The 19,583-nt window shown below is 44.6% G+C and overlaps 1 protein-coding gene and 1 pseudogene across 1 annotated transcript; both read left to right on the top strand.

Annotated features, from left to right (window-relative positions):
* Positions 1 to 65: 65 nt before the first annotated feature.
* LOC121550290 (U1 small nuclear ribonucleoprotein 70 kDa) lies at positions 66 to 19,371 on the top strand. The gene is made up of 10 exons (XM_045210832.1): positions 66 to 285; positions 6,278 to 6,431; positions 6,573 to 6,635; positions 10,003 to 10,057; positions 10,150 to 10,214; positions 10,550 to 10,612; positions 10,743 to 10,824; positions 17,791 to 17,892; positions 18,083 to 18,185; positions 18,499 to 19,371. Exons 2-10 carry the CDS (start codon positions 6,285 to 6,287, stop codon positions 19,328 to 19,330), a joined length of 1,512 nt encoding a protein of 503 aa, XP_045066767.1. The 5' UTR covers positions 66 to 285; positions 6,278 to 6,284; the 3' UTR covers positions 19,331 to 19,371.
* LOC121552014 lies at positions 6,137 to 6,213 on the top strand (annotated as a pseudogene).
* Positions 19,372 to 19,583: the final 212 nt, after the last annotated feature.

Below are 19,583 nucleotides of genomic sequence, written 5' to 3'. Positions count from 1 at the left end.
ACCAAGGTCTCAAGTAAATTAGCCCAAAGTGTCGTGAAACATTAGAGGAACTGTCGCGACAGTGTTGTTCCTTTACGGCATACCGCCATTTTAAGTTGAGGACCAAATCTTTTTTTCTCCTGGCGAGAAGCTAACCAAGCTTAAGCCACTTTATCTTTCGCTTTGGCTGAAGTATATTCATCTGTGGGAAAACAACTTGCTTTGAACAAGGAGAGTGCACGCTCTTATTCCACGTTGCCTGATTCGGGCTCTCGGAGTTTTAAAGGGATTGAATGAAGAGTTGAGGTGAGTGGGACAAATGTGTAGTGCCCCTGAGTCTGAGTGGTGGCACGAGGCCTACGCTGGACAGTGGTTAGCTAGATAGCTAAACTGGAATATGTAACGTTAGGTAAAATCGACCTGTTAAAATGTACCATATTTCGTTTTAGGTATCTCGTCTTACTGCAATTAATTAGCTTAAAGCTTTGGTGGATTGGCAAACTAACGTTAGCCAGGTGGGTCCATTGTTTGACTGTGTTGTTAGCTAACGTTAGCCTCAGTTAGCCCACCACTGAGATGTCTAGTCGGAAGACAGACAACTAGCTCTAAAGGCGTCTTCATGATTCTCATCTGAAACAGATTGGAACAGTTCGTGACGTTTTATTATTGAGAACGGTGCAATTGCGGACCGCAATTAGGGACGTTACTGCAAATGTGCGTTCCTACATCTGCAGGAACCCCTATACCTTTTATTGGTCAATTTTCAAGTTGGGACATGCGGGAGGTGGTGCCGCTCCAGTACAGTAGGTGGCATTAATGCACAATAACGGTGGTTCAGTGCAGTTGATCACCATGGCTATAAACACAAGAAATCCAACCTTATTAAATTCAACATCTCTTGCTCTCTTCAAGCCTACTCACTCGGGGGCTTCCAGCCGACTCACTCACCCTTGGGCTATCCTCTACTCTCTTCACTGCCTCAGCATAGGACTCTTTGTGCCCCACTTGAACTCTGGCAATCTCAACCTGTCTCTCTCAGGGCACGTTCGATCCCCAGCTGCATGGGCACCTCCACAGTTGACACAGTGCTTTCTCTATCCCAACTGTACACTCCCTCTGACTATGCCCTCCTGTATATTTCTCACAATTTGGGATCTCCATTTTACACACTACTGCAACATGTCCAAATCTATGGCACTGATGCGGGTTCGGAACATAGGCCCTCACAGAATAGCAAATTTAACTTAACCTGAATTTATCAGGTAGAAAATGTGTCAAAGCTCAGCAAGACTGGGTATTCTCATGCTCGCCATTGCCACTGGGTTTACGTCTCACCAATCGGCGGGCATCACAAACACTAGGAATATTATTTTTCATTTGATCCACCACAGCGCCCTGCTTCGGAGAGCAAAGGACACCACAGGTTGAGCCCCGAGCCTCGAAGTGCCCACTTCCTCTGGGAGGCGGATACAGCATAAAAAAAAATCAATTTCTCAACTTTCAGATGTAACCATTCCCAGTTTGTCCTTTACCCAGCTTGACACAACATGGGTTGGCCCAAAAACCGGATTACAGTCTCTTAAAAAATCTAGCTCCTACCGGTACAGAATCTGGGCAAAACTACCACACGTCGCAGCAGGCAGACTAACTACATCCTGGACTGACTCCACTTCAGAGCGCTCACCACTGCTGACTGACTGAATTTCGAGATAAGCAAAGTTCTCGAGCGCATGAAGACCTACAAGGAAGATTACTTGGTTTGTAATCAGGGGACGTAGGTACACTAAATGACGGGGCGGCAGGTAGCTTAGTGGTTAAGAGCGTTGTGCCAGTAACCGAAAGGTTGCTGGTTCTAATCCCCGAGCCGACTAGGTGAAAAATCTGCCGGTGCCCTTGAGCAAGGCACTTAACCCTAATTGCTCCTGTAAGTTGCTCTGGATAAGAGCGTCTGCTAAATGACTAAAATGTATATGGCACTTGCTCATTGAACCTCTCATTCCAAAATCATGGGCATTAATATGTAGTTAGCCCCCCTTTTGCTGCTACAACAACCTACACTCTTCTGGGAAGGCTTTCCACTAGATGTTGGAACATTGCTGCGGGGACTTGCTTCCATTCAGCCACAAGCATTATTGAGGTTGGGCGATTAGGCCTGGTTCGCAGTTGGAGTTCCAATTCAAACCCAGATTTGTCAGTCGGACTGCCAGATGGAGAAGCGTGATTCATCACTCTAGAGAACCCGTTTCCACTGGTCCAGAGTCCAGGCGGCGAGCTTTTCACCACTCCAGCCGACGCTTGACATTGCGCATGGTGATCTTAGGCTTGTGTGGAAAACCATTTCATGAAGCTCCAGACGAACAGTTCTTGTGCTGATGTTGCTTCCAGAGGCAGTTTGGATCTCTGTAGTGAGTGCTGCAACCAAGGACAGAATTGTACATGCTATGCGCTTCAGCACTCGGCTGTCCCGTTCTGTGAGCTTGTGTGGCCTACCACTTCGCGACTGAGCCGTTATTGCTCCTAGACGTTTCCACTTCACAATAACAGCATTTACAGTTGATCGGGACAGCTCTCGCAGGGCAGAAATGTTGCGAACTGACTTGTTGAAAAGGTCACTGAGCTCTTCAGTAAGGCCATTCCACTGCCAATGTTTGTGTACGTAAATTGCATGCATGGCTGTGTGCTCGATTTTTATACACCTGTGTGTGGCTGAAATAGCCGAATCCACTAATTGTGAAGGTGTCCACATACTTTTGTGTGTGTAATATATATATATATATATATATATGCAGTGCCTTTGGAAAGTATTCAGACCCCTGACTTTTTCCACATTTTGTTACGTTACAGGCTTATTCTAAAATTGATGAAATATTATTTACACACAATGCCCCATAATGACAAAGCGAAAACGGGTTGCTAAAAATGTTAGCAAATGTATAACATTTTAAAGCGTATACCTTTATTTACATAAGTATTCAGACCCTTTGCTATGAGACTCAAAATTGAGCTCAGGTGCATCCTGTTTCCATTGATCATCCTTGATGTTTCTACAACTTCATTGGAGTCCACCTGTGATAAATTCTATTGATTGGACATGATTTGGAAAGGCACACACCTCTCTATATAAGCTCCCACAGTTGAAAGTGCATGTCAGAGCAAAAACCAAGCCATGAGGTCAAAGGAGTTGTCCGTAGAGCTCCGAGACAGGATTGTGTTGAGACAGTTCTGGGGGAGGGTACCAAAAAATGTCCGCAGCATTGAAGGTCCCGAAGAACACAGTGGCCTCCATAATGTTTTTCATGGAAGAAGTTTGGAACCACCAAGACTATTCCTAGAGCTGTCCGCCCGGCCAAACTGAGCAATCAGGGGAGAAGGGCCTTGGTCAGGGAGGTGACCAAGAACCCGATGGTCACTGACAGAGCTCCAGAGTTCCTCTGTGGAGATGGGAGAACCTTCCAGAAGGACAACCATCTCTGCAGCACTCCACCAATCAGGCCTTTATGGTAGAGTGGCCAGGCGGAAGCCACTCCTCAGTAAAAGGCACATGACAGCCTGCTTGGAGTTTGCCAAAAGGCACCTAAAGATTCTCAGACCATGAGAAACAAGATTCTCTGGACTGATGAAACCAAGATTCAACTCTTTGGCCTGAATGCCATTAATCACGTCTGGAGGAAACCTGGCACCATCCCTACAGTGAAGCGTGGTGGCAGCATCATGCTGTGGGGATGTTGTTCAGCAGCAGGTACTGGGAGACTAGTCAGGATCGAGGGAAAGGTGAAGGGCGGAAAATAAAGATCCTTGATGAAAACCTGCTCAGGACCTCAGACTGGGGCGAATGTTCACCTTCCAACAAGACAATGACCCTAAGCACACAGCCAAGCCAACGCATGAGTGGCTTCTGGACAAGTCCCTGAATGTCCTTGAGTGGCCCAGCCAGAGCCCGGACTTGAACCCAATCAAACATCTCTGGAGAGACCTGAAAATAGCTGTGCAGCGACGCTCCCCTTCCAACCTGATCTTGAAAGGATATGCAGAGAAAAATGTGAGAAACTCCCCAAATACAGGTGTGCCAAGCTTTTTTTCTTTTCTTTATTTAACCTTTATTTAACCAGGTAAGCCAGTTGAGAACAAGTTCTCATTTACAACTGCGACCTGGCCAAGATAAAGCAAAGCAGTGCGATTTTAAAAACAACAACACAGAGTTACATATGGGGGAAACAAAACAAAGTCAAAAAAATATATACAGTGTGTGCGAATGTAGTAAGTTATGGAGGTAAGGCAATAGGCTTGTAGCATCATACCCAATAAGACTAGAAGCTGTAATTGCTGCCAAAGGTGCTTCAACAAAGTACTGAGTAAAGAGTCTGAATACTTACGTAAATGTGATATTTCCGGGTTTTTTAAATTTATAAATTTGCAAAGAAATCTAAAAACCTGTCATTATGGGGTATTGTGTGTGTGGATTAATGAGAAAAAACAAACCATTTTTTATTTTAGAATAAGGCTGTAACGTAACAAAATGTGGAAAAAGTCAGGGGTCTGAATACTTTACGAAGGCACTGTGTGTGTACTCGAATGAAGGTGTATACATGGGAGATTAATCTCTGATCTTAGCAGCAGCATTCTTACGCTTTCGTGTCATCACACCTCCTGGTCCGCTTCTTCCTCAGACCGCAATTGTGGGCTACTCTTTGGGTGCTGAAATTAGTGGTTTTTGATAACTTAATTTTATGTGACGTCGGAGCACCAGTCCACCCACACTAGTCGCAGCTCAACTCAATAGTAAATTGTGGAGTTGCGTTTAGTTGGCTGCCAACTATACCGAACAAATATACGCAACATGTAAAGTGTTGGTCCCATGTTTCATGAGCTGAAATAAAAGATCCCAGAAATGTTCCATATGCACAAAAAGCTTATTTCTCATTTGTGTACATTTGTTTACGTCCCTGCTAGTAATAATTTATCTTTTGGCAAGATAATCCTCCACCTGACAGGTGTGGCATATCAAGAAGCTGATTAAACAGCATGATCATTACACAGTTGCACCTTGTGCTAGGAACAAAATGTGCACAGATGTCTCCAAGTTTTGAGCTTGCAATTGGCATGCTGACTGCAGGAATATCCACCAGAGCTGTTGCCAGAGATTGAATGTTAATTTCTCTACCATAAGCCGGCTCCGTGTTTTGGGGAATTTGGCAGTACGTCCAACTTGTCTCACACCCGCAGACCGCGTGTAACCACGCCAGTCCGGGACCTCCACATCTGGCTTCTTCACTTGCTGGATCGTCCGAGACCAGCCACCCGGACAGCTGAAGAAACTGGGTTTGCACAACCGAATAATTTCTGCACAAACTGTCAAACCGTATTGGGAAGCTCATCTGCGTGCTCGTCATCCTCACCAGGGTCTTGACCTGACTGCATTTCTGGAAGCTGAAAATGTCCCAGTTCTTCCATGGCCTGCATACTCACCAGACATGTCATCCATTGAGCATGTTGGGATGCTCTGGATCGACGTGTATGAAAGCGTGTTCCAGTTTCTGCTGATATCCAGCAACTTCGCACAGCCATTGAAGAGTGGGACAACATTCCACAGGCCACAATCAACAGCCTGATCAACTCAATGCAAAGGAAACGTTGCGCTGCATGAGGCAAATGGTGGTCACACCAGATACTGACTGGTTTTCTGATCCACACCCCTATTTATTTATTTTATTTTATTTTTTATATCTCTGAGCAACAGATGCATCAGTATTCCCAGCCGTGAAATCCATAGATTAGGGCTTAATGCATTTATTTCAATTGACTGATTTCCTTATGAACTGTAACTCAATAAATTCTTTGAAATTGTTGCGTTTTGATATTTCTGTTTGTGTGGTATGTGTATATAACCTGCCTAAAGCATTCACTATTCCAGCTAGCTAGCTATCCTTGTAAATGTTTATCGGGAAGGAGTCCCATGTTGACGAGTTAACCTGTGACTTTCCAGCCTTCATTTTCCTTGAAGCCTCCAGGTAAGGGAAGATTGAGCATAGTTTGGCAACATTGATCAATTCTCTTACACACTAGCTTCAAAGCTAGTTCCACACATGAAAATAAGATGTTACCTTACCTTGCTAGCTACGTGGAAGTAATTTAGGTAGCTTTGCAGAAGAAATTGAGCTGCACATGGTTCACGATGGTCTTCCAAGCCTTTGTGGCTCTGTCCACACTGCCTAATGGCAACACTGATGCAACTCCATGTCTGCATATTATTAGTAACTACGTAGTTTGTAAACTAAACATCTCTTTTTCTCACTTGCAGGTGAAAGATGACCCAGTTTTTACCCCCCAACTTGCTGGCCCTATTTGCGCCGCGGGACCCTATACCATTTCTGACGCAGTTGGAGAAGCTGCCCCATGAGAAACACCACAACCAGCCATACTGCGGCATTGCTCCCTTCATCAGGCACTTTGAGGTAAGGCAAACCTACCTGGCCCTTGTGCAATTACACTCTTCATGAATGAGATGGATAGTTGGCTATTTTGGTGTATTATTTGACTGAATGCCTTTGGCCCTCTACCTTTTTATTAGCCTAACTTTTGAACTGTTTTGATAGGACCCCAGAGATGCCCCTCCCCCTACTAGGGCAGAAACTCGTGATGAGAGGTTGGAGAGAAAGGTGAGACAATTGGAAGAGGTCATTCCCCGTTGTGGCCATTTCTTTTCACTTTTAGTCTCTGAAACCCTCAGTGCGTATCTGAATAAGATTGGATAAGTGGAAATCTTCAGTAGGGTGTACTAGTACATGGCTTTAATTTACATGTACAGTAACCATTTGGAGATTGAGTGAGGGGCCTAGTAGGGGTGGGCGATATGAGCTAAAATTCATATCACGATATTTTCCACTGTCCAGACGATATCGATATGATATCACGATATATGACGTAAAAAAATATGAATCACATTTTAATATCCCTTCTTGGTTAAATTATATTAGTTAAGGAAAAATATGTATTTGAACCTTATATAACCAGAAAGAGTGAGGCATTGGACCGTATGGACCTGAAAAGTTTTTATTTGTATTGTGCAAACATGCATTCCGTAAACATGAGGTAGGTAGGCCATATATATATATATATATATATATATATATAAATTAGATATTAAGTAAAATTAAATAAAAAATAACAGGAGATAAAGAAAATAAGGTAATTACAAATTCAAATACGTGTGTTTGTTTTGGCTACGGTCCGTAGATATGTAAAAAACTAACCGTTTGAAACTAAACCTTTCAAGCCTCAACCATCAATTATCAACAATATCAACAAATCTTCACTAGAACTTTCTTCACAAGTTCCGTGCCAGGAATACCAGCATGTTGACTGTTTCTGGCTTTAGTGCTGCCCTGTGACATGTCACCACATTGCCCCCAGTGCTGAATGCCCTCTCAGAGGGGGCACTTGTGGCAGGGATGCATAAGTATTTCTTTGCCAGACAACTCACACGTGGAAAATTAGATCCGTGAAATCGCCACCACTCCAAAGGATCAGACTCGCTGTCTGCTGCCGTTGCCAGAATGTAGCTATTCAGCTCTTGCTCAATGATCTGCCTCTCTGAACATGAGGCAGGTGCACTGCTGGTCTGCTTAAAGAAGCTCCCAAGGCTCTTCTTGGGCTTCTTGCCTGATTGATGAGCAGTGGAAGCTTCTTTCTCCCTGTCAGTGTGATCCTCTGCAAGAGACGATTTTCCCAGGGCTGTGTTCTCCACCAGGAGGGCTTCGGTCTCTGAGGCAGCTCTCACCTTAAAAAATGAAAATAATTAAACTTTATTTGTATAGCACCTTTCATACATAAAATGCAGCCCAAAGTGCTTTACATTTGAAGCAATAAAACAAGAACAAATGAATAAATACCTTAATGTCCTCCAGTTTCTCAGCGGACATGTACCTGGTCTTGAACCTTGGATCTAGAAAGGTAGCCATGGAGAGCAGCTCATCTGTTGCAGGGTCAGTGTACTTGTTATTCAAGTAATCAAGAACCTTGATCTTGATCTCTTTGGTCAGTTCTGTATCGTCCTTGCTCAGATTTAGAACCTCTGCATTTAACAGATTGATGACAGGCTTCAAATAGGACACGCTCACATACGCTTCTCCTGACAGGGCATCTGTAAAGTCCTGGAGTGGCTTCAGTGCTGCTGTGACTGATTCCAAGACCTGGATGTCTTGCCAGGTAGGTACAAGGTGCCGTGTCTTTTGTCCCCTGCCAGGACCTGTGTAATGGCCTTTTCCTGCTCCAGGACTCTTTCCATCATTTTCAGACGAGATCCCCACCTTGTCGGAGATTCTGTGATGAGCTTGTGCAGGGGCAGGCTTAGTTCATTCTGTGCTGTCATCAGGGCCTTCTGCTTTTTCCAGCTGTATGAGAACGTGCTAACCACCTTTTTGCAAACCCCTGTGGCCCGGGAAATCGCACACCCCTGTGGCCCGGGAGCGTTTTGGACACTCCTCTCTGGAAATTGGGAATAAGAAATCAAAATAATAGGGTGAAAAATAATCGAATCACAATACAATAATAATTAATAATAATGCATTTTTATATAGAAATCACAATACAATATAACTTTTAATCTTTGTTTGAGGATTTACGGCATTTACATTCAACTGTTACACATTTTACAAATCTGATGTGCTTAGATTTAGCCTACGGTACATGGCTGATGTGAGCTGTATTTTTTCTTAATAATAAGCATCATACAGGGTAGGCCTAGGCTACAGTCCTGAAACTTACCAATAGCATTGTGCAGCCTGTGTCCGAAACATCCAAGGTTTGCCCACTTGTTCAGCTGCAATGCCTTGATCATGTTCGATCCGCTGTCGGTCGTCATACAAACTTGACGCGACTCTTTTAATCCCCAGGACGACAGTATGTCCCTCAGCCCACCTGCAATTATTTCCCGGTGTGGTCGTCTGGGAAATAAGACGTCTGTAGGCACTTACTTTTCAGTTTCCAGTCACCGTCTATGTAATGGATTGTGAGGCTTATATAAGGTTCTGTGGTACGACTTGACCATAGATCGGCAGTAGTGGAGAAGAATGGAATGTTATTTATCTCACTGTAAACTCTGTCCCAGCATTCTGTGTAAAGCTGTGGCAGGCATTTTTGGCTAAAATATTTGCGGCTCGGGATCTCATATCTTGGGTCCAGAGTTTGAATCAACTTTCTGAACCCCTCTTTCTCCACAGTTTGAATCGGTACCATGTCCTTCGCTATGTGATTTGTAATCGCAGCTGTGATGTCTATCCATTTTTTGCTCGTCTTCTCATAGCAAGTACCGGCAGCAAATGATGATATAATTGATTGTTGAGTGCGAGTCTGGCTTGTCTTCGGCGAGCTCCTGGGCTTACTGTCTCACGCATTCTGGTGCATTGTTCATACTCACGGACATGTATGTTTTTAAGTGATTGAACAGGTTGGTCGTGTTTCCACCTTTTGCTAAGACAACACGACGACACAACTTGCATAGGGTAGTGTTTTGGTCGGGGTCGGAGATTTTAAAGCCAAACCAGTTCCAAACAACAGAGGTGCCCCCTTCTTAACCAATTTATCCTCCTGCTCTTGAGCAACATCAATTTCTGTGTTTTCGCTCATCCTGGATTGTAAAGTTTTCCCCCAATAGTTAACCTGCCTCCTAACTGCAGCTGCCTGCACACTTCTTTGTTGCTAGCACTACATGCGTGCAACAAGTGCATGCGACGTGCGCTCATAAAAATAGGTCAACATATTAACATACATTCTTTTATTCGTAAGAACCAAGAAAGGTTGGATAAAAAAAAAAAAAAAAAGATGTAGCTACTTAGTACTATCACTCAGTTGAAATTTGGAACAAAAAAATATTGATGCAAAATTCGAATTTATGAATTCTGAATAAATCGCGGTATCCATGATATTGCTAAATCCATATCATGGCGCGGCACAATACCGGTTTTTACTATCAAACCGGTATATCGCCCACTCCTAGGGCCTAGCTAACCTGTTTCTGTTTTACAGAGGAGGGAGAAGATCGAGAGGAGGCAGACGGTTGTGGAGACAGAACTGAAGCTCTGTAAGTTGACATGGATGAGCTTTTGTGACATTTCATAGGACTTACTGAAAGTTGATGGTCAGGTTGTGATATTTGGTTCTGCCTTCTTCCAGGGGATCCACACAATGACCCCAATGCTCAGGGGGATGCCTTCAAGACCCTGTTTGTGGCTCGCGTGGTAAGTGTGTATTATACAGGCTACCTTCCGTGTCCCATGGCATCTTTACCTTCTCTTCCATCCTGTCTTGGCCACTGAGACTAAAACCGTGTAGTGAATAATAACAAATGCAGCACACATACACCACAATAAAATGAAAACCAAGCATCCACTTCTTGAAGCATATCTTACATTTTCTATAGAATGGTATGAAGCCCAGAAGTGTGTTCTGAAGACAATTCTAAGACCAAGCTGCCAGTAAAGTCTGTACATGTGACAAATAACATTTGATTTGTAAAGGGTTTTCCCGCCAAGTTCTGATGGGATAGATGTTAACTGTGTTATCATTGCTGCAGAATTATGACACAACAGAATCCAAGCTTCGCCGTGAGTTTGAGGTCTACGGACCCATCAAAAGGGTAAGTTGTCTTGGTCTCCAAACCACCTTTTGGTTTACTTATTGTCCATTTGTTACAGTGGCAGTTGGTCCTCTGCTTTCTCTCCCCCAGCTTGTTCAGCTAGCGTTATTATAGTCGCTCTCTCTTCCAGATTTACATCGTCTACAACAAGCGGTCAGGGAAGCCCAGAGGATACGCCTTCATAGAGTACGAGCACGAGAGAGACATGCACTGTGAGTACCACGAGAGACCAACCCCCCCTCATAACTCACCTCATCTCAAATGGGAGTCTGAATGCTGGGAGGGTACGTAGGTGGGATAGTATTTGTTGAAGGACTCGTGTAAGCGAGACATGAACAAGAAGGTACCGAAAGAAATGCACCAGATCAATTTTGGGAGCTTACAATTTTTAAAATAATTTCACTATAGCTTTACAAGTTGTAGCAGTTGGTGTTGCTGACTATTAGTTAACATCAGCACCTTATACTCTTGCTCAGTGTAGGAGGAACCCTCTTGACTGAGTAGCAACTGACTAGGCTCCGTTTTTTAAATGTGGTTATTTTCTGTACTGCACTAGCAGCTTATGCTGTCCTTGGTGTGATTTCCCATTGAAGGGCCACGTTGGGTGATGGTTTCACATTTATCCATAGTCTTAGGCCCACTCTTAATATCTGCCAAATATAAAAGTACAATTTTCACACTGCTGAGCCACACCGAGCTGTACTGCGCTGGCCTGATAACGCTGCGAGGACATGGTGAAAGGAAAGTATCCAAGCCAGCAGAGTATGGTTTGGATTGGCACAATGGTGAGAGAAGGAGAACTAGCTGGCAAGTAGGCTTGGGCGGTATCTAGATTGTCATACCTTCATACCGACCTTGTGCCACACAGGGATATTCGGTAATACCGGCACTGAACACAAGGGGCGCGGTTTTCAAACCCAACTGATACTCTGTAATCCGAAGGTTAGCAATGCTAACAAGTACATGTAAAATGCCATAGAGAAAGCTAACTAAATGCTAACGACTGCATTGCGAACGTTTTGTGCAGTTTCTGACCTAAACTATACAGGTAACTCAAATGCTACACAGTTTGCTGCACGCACAAAACCAATATCAGCCAGCAAGGCTTTTGATCCAGGAGGGGATTCTCTGCTGTTACCAAGTGAATGCTTGATTTTGGAAGAAGCTAACCACTTAGCTAGATAGCTAACTAGCTACTAAATTAGCAAACCAAACGCACAACTGCAGAACAGTTAGCATATTTTAGACAGTTAACATTTAGACTTACCATACTGTAATTAGATCACTTGGCGCGTGCTGCACAACAGTGAGTGACTCACAAGGCTCCGGTCTCTCGTAGTTGTGTGCTTGTAAACAAACACCACGTGACTGGGGACTACCGTCAGCTTCATAATAATGTGTCTGGTGAAATGAAGAACACAATGTTCTTTATCTCCTAACTTATTGCACAAGTTGACTGCAGGTATCTACTTAAGTAGCTACAAATATTCAAATTTATTAATTAACTTCAAATAAATAGTTTTGACGGTATTGACAAACCATCCTGTGGCTTTTTCCAAATACTCCGGTATACCACCCAAGCCTACTGGCAAGGGGTTTAAAAATATGGACCCACAGTCCACACAAGTTAAAGATACAACTTTGAACCCAAGGGTCTCCAAAATCCATCCATCCTCTTTATTTTCATAACTTTTGAGTTTAGAATGGCTATGTTATTAATTAGGGGAAACAAGGTGCTGAGTGAGGTTTGTGTGACGTCTGTCTTGTTTGTGGCGCATGATGATCTCTTGACTAACTCAAGTACAGCAGTGAAATGGTTTCTGTACTGCACTTGTCTGAGCGAGTGCAGTTAGTCCAGCCATGGCACTTCTCCTATGTGGCGGTGCCATTCAGTGGGAGGGGTGGGAAGGTTTGGCCTATGTTTTGTATGCATAAACAACTAAGCCTTGTTCTTCTGGTCACCTTGAATGCCTTTGCTTGCTGTAGGTTAGGCCTGTAATAGTTAGGAGTGCTAAGTCATCTGTGGAACAGGTAGGTTTCCTGGTTGGACCACCAACGGTAAGCTACAGGTCACCAACAGGCTAGTGCCCCCTACCTTGTCTGGTTAACTTGGGTACCCTCATCTCTGTGCTGTTGTGTGACACTAGGCCATTTCTATCAGCTCATATCAGTGGTCTTCAACCCTGGTCCTGGCGAGCTACCATGCCTGCTGGTATTTTTCTCATTGATCGAATTTAAACAAATTGTCAGGGAGATGGGTGTTCCAGGTGTAAATCGGTTGCTCACTAAGATTGCTACTTACTTGGCCACCTCCCAGGCTGACTACATTGTAATCACTTGCCAGATCTCGCAACACCTGGGTAGTTGTTTTACATATCAGCAAACCAAATCATATCAAATAGGAATCTGATGCCTGACTGCTAGTCGGTGATTAGGCAAGTATCCGCACAGCGCGACTGCAATGTAGCTTGTCTGGAACGTGGTCGCTGATTCATTGCTGGAACACTTAGGGTCGTGCAATGAACAGGCAGGGAATAGTGTTCCCCAGGACCAGGGTCGCCCACCCTTGGTATGATGTGACTCAGGTGAGGGTTGACTTGTGAGGGGATGTCTATGCTGGCTCTGTAGTGTATTAACTGTTTGTTGTTCTCATTGCCACTGCAGCCGCCTATCTGTGATGGCTATTGGCCAGAGCTGGCTTGCAGATGATGATGGTTATGATACATCTACACCCTACTACCACAGCTCAGTATATGGTTGGTATGATGGGTTTGTATGATGGGTAAGCTTTCTTTCCACCCTTCATCCTCCTATTTAGGGAAGAGGAGCTACGTTCAATGGGCAAAGCAAATTTTTTTTTGAAGCTGCTTAAATGTTGCCTGAACAGTATTGACATTGGTAAGACAGAGCTGGTGCTTTGACCATTGAACGCACCCCCAGGCCATTAGTCAGTTAATGGGTGCCCTATGAGTTTTCCTTTTGTGTTAAAGCCACCTCCGATGTATCCCTTTTAGCACTTTTACATATAGGCCTAAGAGCTTTTACTATTTTGATTATTGTATTTGTCTGAAACAACAGCATTTTAGCAAGTTGTCTCTTGCATAATCATTAAGAAAAGGACAATCTTTTGCATAACATTGCGTCAAAAAGACCACATGCCCAAGACAAAATCCCCTAGCGTTGTAAGTTAAGGTCCTTTCTTGTGTGCGTCGAGCTGGCTTTAATGGATTAGGCTTACGACGGGACTCTAACCACTTTTACAGCAAGGCACATAATTATGCACATGTAGCTTTGCCCCTACTATAGAACTAGGCAAGAGCAGATGCCAACAAGAGCATAGCGATAGTTCATTCAGACATGGCAGTCATCTCACCCCCAGATCTCTTTACCACAGCTGATATTAAGGATCAGGTGTATACAGCTAATAGAACCAGTCTAGTGAGGAAACATGTCACCACTGGAACTAGCCTACATTTTATTCTAGCCTACACCAAACACTTGTCTCATTTTCTCTAGATACATACCTTTCTGTTTCTTAAAATAACCTTTTGATATGCACCATACGTGTGCTTGTATAGTAAGATAGTATTTAGGCCTTGTATTCAAGTCGTTTTGGGGGTTGAGGTAAGGCAACCCCCCTTTGAGTGAAGTCATCTCTGATTGGTTGAGAAGGTTATGGTTTGTGGTAAGACAAACCCGGATTGGTTAGGTTAGTGAGGGGTTGTGGTAAGGCCCCCTGGTAGTATAAGCCTGTGAGGTGTCATGAAAGTACAGTGATAATTTGCTGTGATCTAGAGGGGGTTCTGGTAAGGCCCTCTGATTGGCTATAAAAGCGAGGGGTTCTGGTAAGGCCTTTTGAATGGTTAAGCGAGTGGTTCTGGTAAGGCCCTCTGATTGGATATAAAGAGGAAAGAGTCCTCTGTGCCGTTTCTCATTGGATCGTCTTCCACAGCAGAGCAGACCAGTGTAGAGGCCAGGATGGGTCATCATGGATCTCGCCGAATTCTTCGGTCATAAGAGACTGATCCCAAGACTGTCTGGGCCAAGGGAGTATATATATTTGTGCGTGTTCTGAGTTTGACTCCGAAGCTGCAGACTATGGTGTTAAATCTGGCAGAAGCAGGAGACTGCCATGTTGACTGGCAACTGGAAGCCCTATGCTCCGGGAGGTTCTGAGTTCGACACTGCGCTCGTGTCCAGGTGGTGGTAAGATAGTTGACGAAAAACAAACAGCAGCCCGTAAAGCCCCAACTAAGGTATGTGAACATGGTCACATTTAACTCATGACACATTTGCTTATATCTCCCCCTCCAGACAAGTATTACAAGCAGGTCAGAGGTTGTATGTAAGGCAACCAAATTTACACTAGCCTCTCTAGAGTCTGAAGCACAACATGTATTGGGTAAGAAGATGTTGGTGTAATAAGCAGCATTACCATAAAAGGCTGTGTATTCTGGCAATCAGAGTAAATAACTCAAACCAATGTGTCACTGGTATTTTATTTCTCACTGAACCAGGGAGGGGGGTAAGAACACCAGGAGTGGTGTGTGGTTGTGCCAGTGACGATGGCTATCGCAGGATGTGCCTAAGGTGTTACGCTTTGAACACAGACTGTCGTTGCGCAAAATAGTATGCAGCATCATCTAGATATGTGTGCAACAAAAGTTCAACATTCACCTTCTGCTACCATTTCTGTCAACTCGTTATCGCATACAGTTTGACGCATACGTTCGATAAATCCAACGTATGCACAACACAGAACGCACTGCAACTACCTCTGCAACGCAATGCTGCAAGGCAAACGCAGCGTTCCATTGGAAATAAACGCAATGACACAGTCAGTGTGTTCAAAGCGAAAGGATTTGCAGTGCAGAGCCACCTGTGGTTTGTCACTAACCACGTTTCTATCCACAGTTTTTAGAGGAAAGTCAAACCATATTTAAAAAAATAACGACAGCTGTGATGGAAACAGGAAGTTTCGGTACAATTTTATAAATGCTGACTGAATTTGTTAGTTCGACATGGTGGGATCTTTCTGTGTCAGTAAAATTAATTATGTGCGAGATGGCGGTGGAAATGACTTATGTGCAAATATTGATATAATTACCATCTTATCGAATTAAACTTGGAATCGATATGGTGTGTGGTCCAACCACTATGACTCGGGAAACCATGCAGTTTATTAGGCTACAGATCAAATATATGGATGAACTTCACAGGGTGGTGAAAGTGCACGATGATGAGCTTTATTCTACTTTCCAATAAATATCGAGGGTCTTATGCTGGTGACATGATGATTGACGCTTGACTGCCGTTTGACAAAATATTATCTTCTCCATTATCTCATGTAGACTAGCCTACCCGTACTGTATATGCGAGCGTAGGCACATTTGCTATTAAATGCAACAGTTTTTGTGACAAAAAAAGTAACGCTTTTTCAACTACAGATGGTTATGTGTGCGCTACGTCATCACGCACTGATTGTCTTTTGCCGCAACAAGTCATTTTGGAAATGCACATTTTGCAATATTTGTATTAAAATCTGACGGCAATTGGATGGAAACCTAGCTACTGGTAGAAAATCTATTTTTCCACCTATAAGTGGTTAGACGTGCTTTTGTAAGTGAAGTGGGTGTCTATCTTACCCATGGGGGTGACTCCTATTCACTGTTCCTTCTGGGTAAGAGGTTGTAGATGTGACAATGTGTGAACATGCACAAATGCATTTCTCATCAATTTGTCAGGTTGGATATTAATTATTGTCATCTGATTTATTTCAAGTGACGGGCTCTCAAACGCACTCCACATCAAAGTGCTGTCAACTGCTTGGACCACTCGTTTTCATTTCATGTCATTTAGCAGACGCTCTTATCCAGAGCTACTTACAGGAGCAATTAGGGTTAAGTGCTTTGCTCAAGGGCACATCGACAGATTTATTTTGACCTAGTCCGCTCTGATTTGAACCAACAAACTTTCGGTTACTGGCCTAACGCTTTTTACCGCTAGGCTAACCACTAGGGACACGCAATATTCAGTAATAAACCATTATTGGGAATGGTCCATTCATCTGACTGCCGTAGCTTTAAATTAAATTAATTTTTACACAAAATCCCATGATGAAAGTTTATAGTTATGAAAAGTTGGGTATTTTCATCACTATGGAGCAATTTTAAATGCATATAGTTTTAGGTAAAAATCTTAACCAAGGCTACATAATGTCATAATTTATGGGTATACATATATAATTGATATTGAGCGTTTATGCTCGCTTCCCTAGATGTATGAATTTAGCTTATAGTTGTGGGCGAAGTCAAGACCATTGATTGGTCTACTCACCTCTGGTCCTCGAAGCCAGTTCCACTGCATCCCCCTCCATCGTTCCCCTCTAATCAGGGACTGATTTAGACCTGGGACACCAGGTGTGCAATTAATTATCAGGCAGAACAGAAAAGCAGCAGGCTCCGGACCACGTAGGGTAAGAGTTGAGTACCCCGGGTATAAACACTAACCTTTTAGCTTCAAGGTAAAATGAGCCATGCAACAGTAGAGTATGAAAAATGTATGCACACACTAACTGTAAGTCGCTCTGGATAAGAGCGTCTGCTAAATGACTAAAATGTCACTACTAGACCTAAGTAAGATTTAAATTATTTTAAAGCAGAGTTTCACTTTTTTCGGTCTCTGGTGCTCCACAGAAACCATACATGACACAGAGCAATCATATAGGCCTAACTTCAATGTTTTTTGTTTGAATATATTATATAATAAAATCTAAGGTTAGAGATTTGAATAATTCATGCTTTGGAAGGCAGACTTTGGTACATTTTTATCTACTATACCGGCTCACTTGTAATTTGCGGCTAGAATTAATTTATTATTCTATCCCTCATTAGCATTTCAAAATTGATTTACTGAAGTAAAGTGCTTCACAACAAAATACTTAAGCAGTGGTACAGCTTCAAAAAAGCGAAAGATGTGCAGGTAAAAGCTGCGTTTAGTGGTGGAAAAGGGTCTACTACTACATGGTCTGTCTGCCCAGAGAGCAGCTCCACACTACCTCACCTGCTCCTGGTCAGTATATTCATGCACTCTTTGTTATCCTTACCTTTTGAAATAGCAGAGCTCCAACTTACCCTTCTCTACCTTTTCTGTCATCACCCCCCTCCCCTCCCCTCCAGCCGCCTACAAGCATGCAGACGGCAAGAAAATCGACGGGAGGAGAGTGCTGGTGGATGTGGAAAGAGGCCGCACTGTGAAGGGATGGCAGCCCCGCAGGCTAGGTGAGGAACTGCACATGATCTCTGTGACTGCATGAATTCATTGAATGTTTTGGAACAGCTGATTCTCTTCAAATTGGCATTTGCCATTTATGAATCCCTTTTAATATTTTATTTGTCAGTTTTTAAATACATAAATCATAGACAGGAAATGAATGCATCACAATGAGCCCTGTTTTCTGTCCCCAACCAGGTGGTGGTCTTGGTGGGACGAGGAGAGGCGGGGCTGACGTCAACATCAAGCACTCTGGAAGAGACGACGCCTCACGTTACGATGACCACCCCCCAATTGGAGGGTGAGTAACTACACTCGGCCCTTGGGGTGGTCTACCAAGGGAGGATTGTCACCCTATTCCAAATAGGCCCTACCCATTAGACCCAAAATAATTGGATAGATGTAGCAATATACGGGAAAATAATGTGACGGCAAGATGGATTTACTACCATATTCCTTAGTTACATCTATCCAATTATTTTAGATCTATGAAAGTCTAGAGGATATGGGCTAGTGGTAGATTTGGGATTGGACATTTTGTGGTTTGACTGACTTGATATTTTCTGTAGAGGTTTGTCAGTTGACTGTTATTTTTGCCCTTCTCTTCACCTCAGGGAACGAGAGCGCGAACGTGGACCTGAGCCCAGAGGGGAGCGCAGAGAGCGCAGCGAGCGCAGCCGTGAGCACGAACGGGGGGGGGAGAAAGAGCGCGGTGGCGAGAGACGGAGGTCCCGGTCCCGGGAAAGACGCAGGCGCAGCTCTCGCTCCAGGGAGAGGGAGAGGGGCGACAGGGGTCTGGGCCTGGCAGGGCCCGGAGAGGAGAGCGTAGGGGGTGGCAGGAGGAGAGACCGAGAGAGGGAGCGGGGGGGGGGAGGGCCAGGGGGAGATAGTCGTAGCAGGGAGAGGAGCAGAGACAAGGGCGAAAGGAAGAGGAGGAGCCGCAGCCGAGAGCGCAAGCGAGACCGGGAGAGGGGCAAGGGTGGCGAGGGGGATGAGGGCATGGGGCTAGGAGAAGGTATGATGGCGGAGGGAGGAGAGAGAATGCCTGAAGAGCCTAGCGTGGGTGAGGAAGGGGGAGAGGTGGGAGAGGAGCGTGGCGGGAGGGAGCGGGACAGGGAGAGGGAACGCGACCGGAGGCGCAGCCACAGGGACAAGGACCGCGATAGGGACCGGGAGAGGCACAGGGGGGACAGGGAGAAAGACCGGGAGCATAAGAGAGACCGGGAGCGGGGTGGCGGGGAGCGCAGGGAGGACCGGCATGGCTCTCTCCTGCTCCCCTCGGCCGAGCAGGACGACGTGGGTAACGGGGAGGAGGGCGAAGCGCCGCCCAAGCCAGAGGAGAACAGCCAGGATGGGTTGATGGACCAGGAGTCGGTGCAGTCGGGGGAGGGCTATGTTTCCAACGAGAACGGCTACAAGATGGCGACCCAGGCAGACGAGTACTAAGAGGGGCTTTCCTGTCTTTACTAATTTCCTGTTTTTTTTTTATACAACACAAACCCACACACCCCACCCCAAACCCCTTCCCTGTTTGTGTGAATGATACTGTAATGAGCTGCTGCCCTGTTAGAAAGTGTAGGCATAAGAAACAAACTGTCTGTTTTATGGGTTAAGTAGGGTTTAGTCCCCTGTAGCTCAGTTGGTAGAGCATGGCGCTTGCAACGCCAGGGTGGGTTCGTTTCCCACGGGGGGCCAGTAT

This window comes from Coregonus clupeaformis, chromosome 35, assembly GCF_020615455.1.
Source record: "Coregonus clupeaformis isolate EN_2021a chromosome 35, ASM2061545v1, whole genome shotgun sequence".
Taxonomy (NCBI): domain Eukaryota; kingdom Metazoa; phylum Chordata; class Actinopteri; order Salmoniformes; family Salmonidae; genus Coregonus; species Coregonus clupeaformis.
This window is presented reverse-complemented; position numbering and strand designations above follow the sequence as displayed.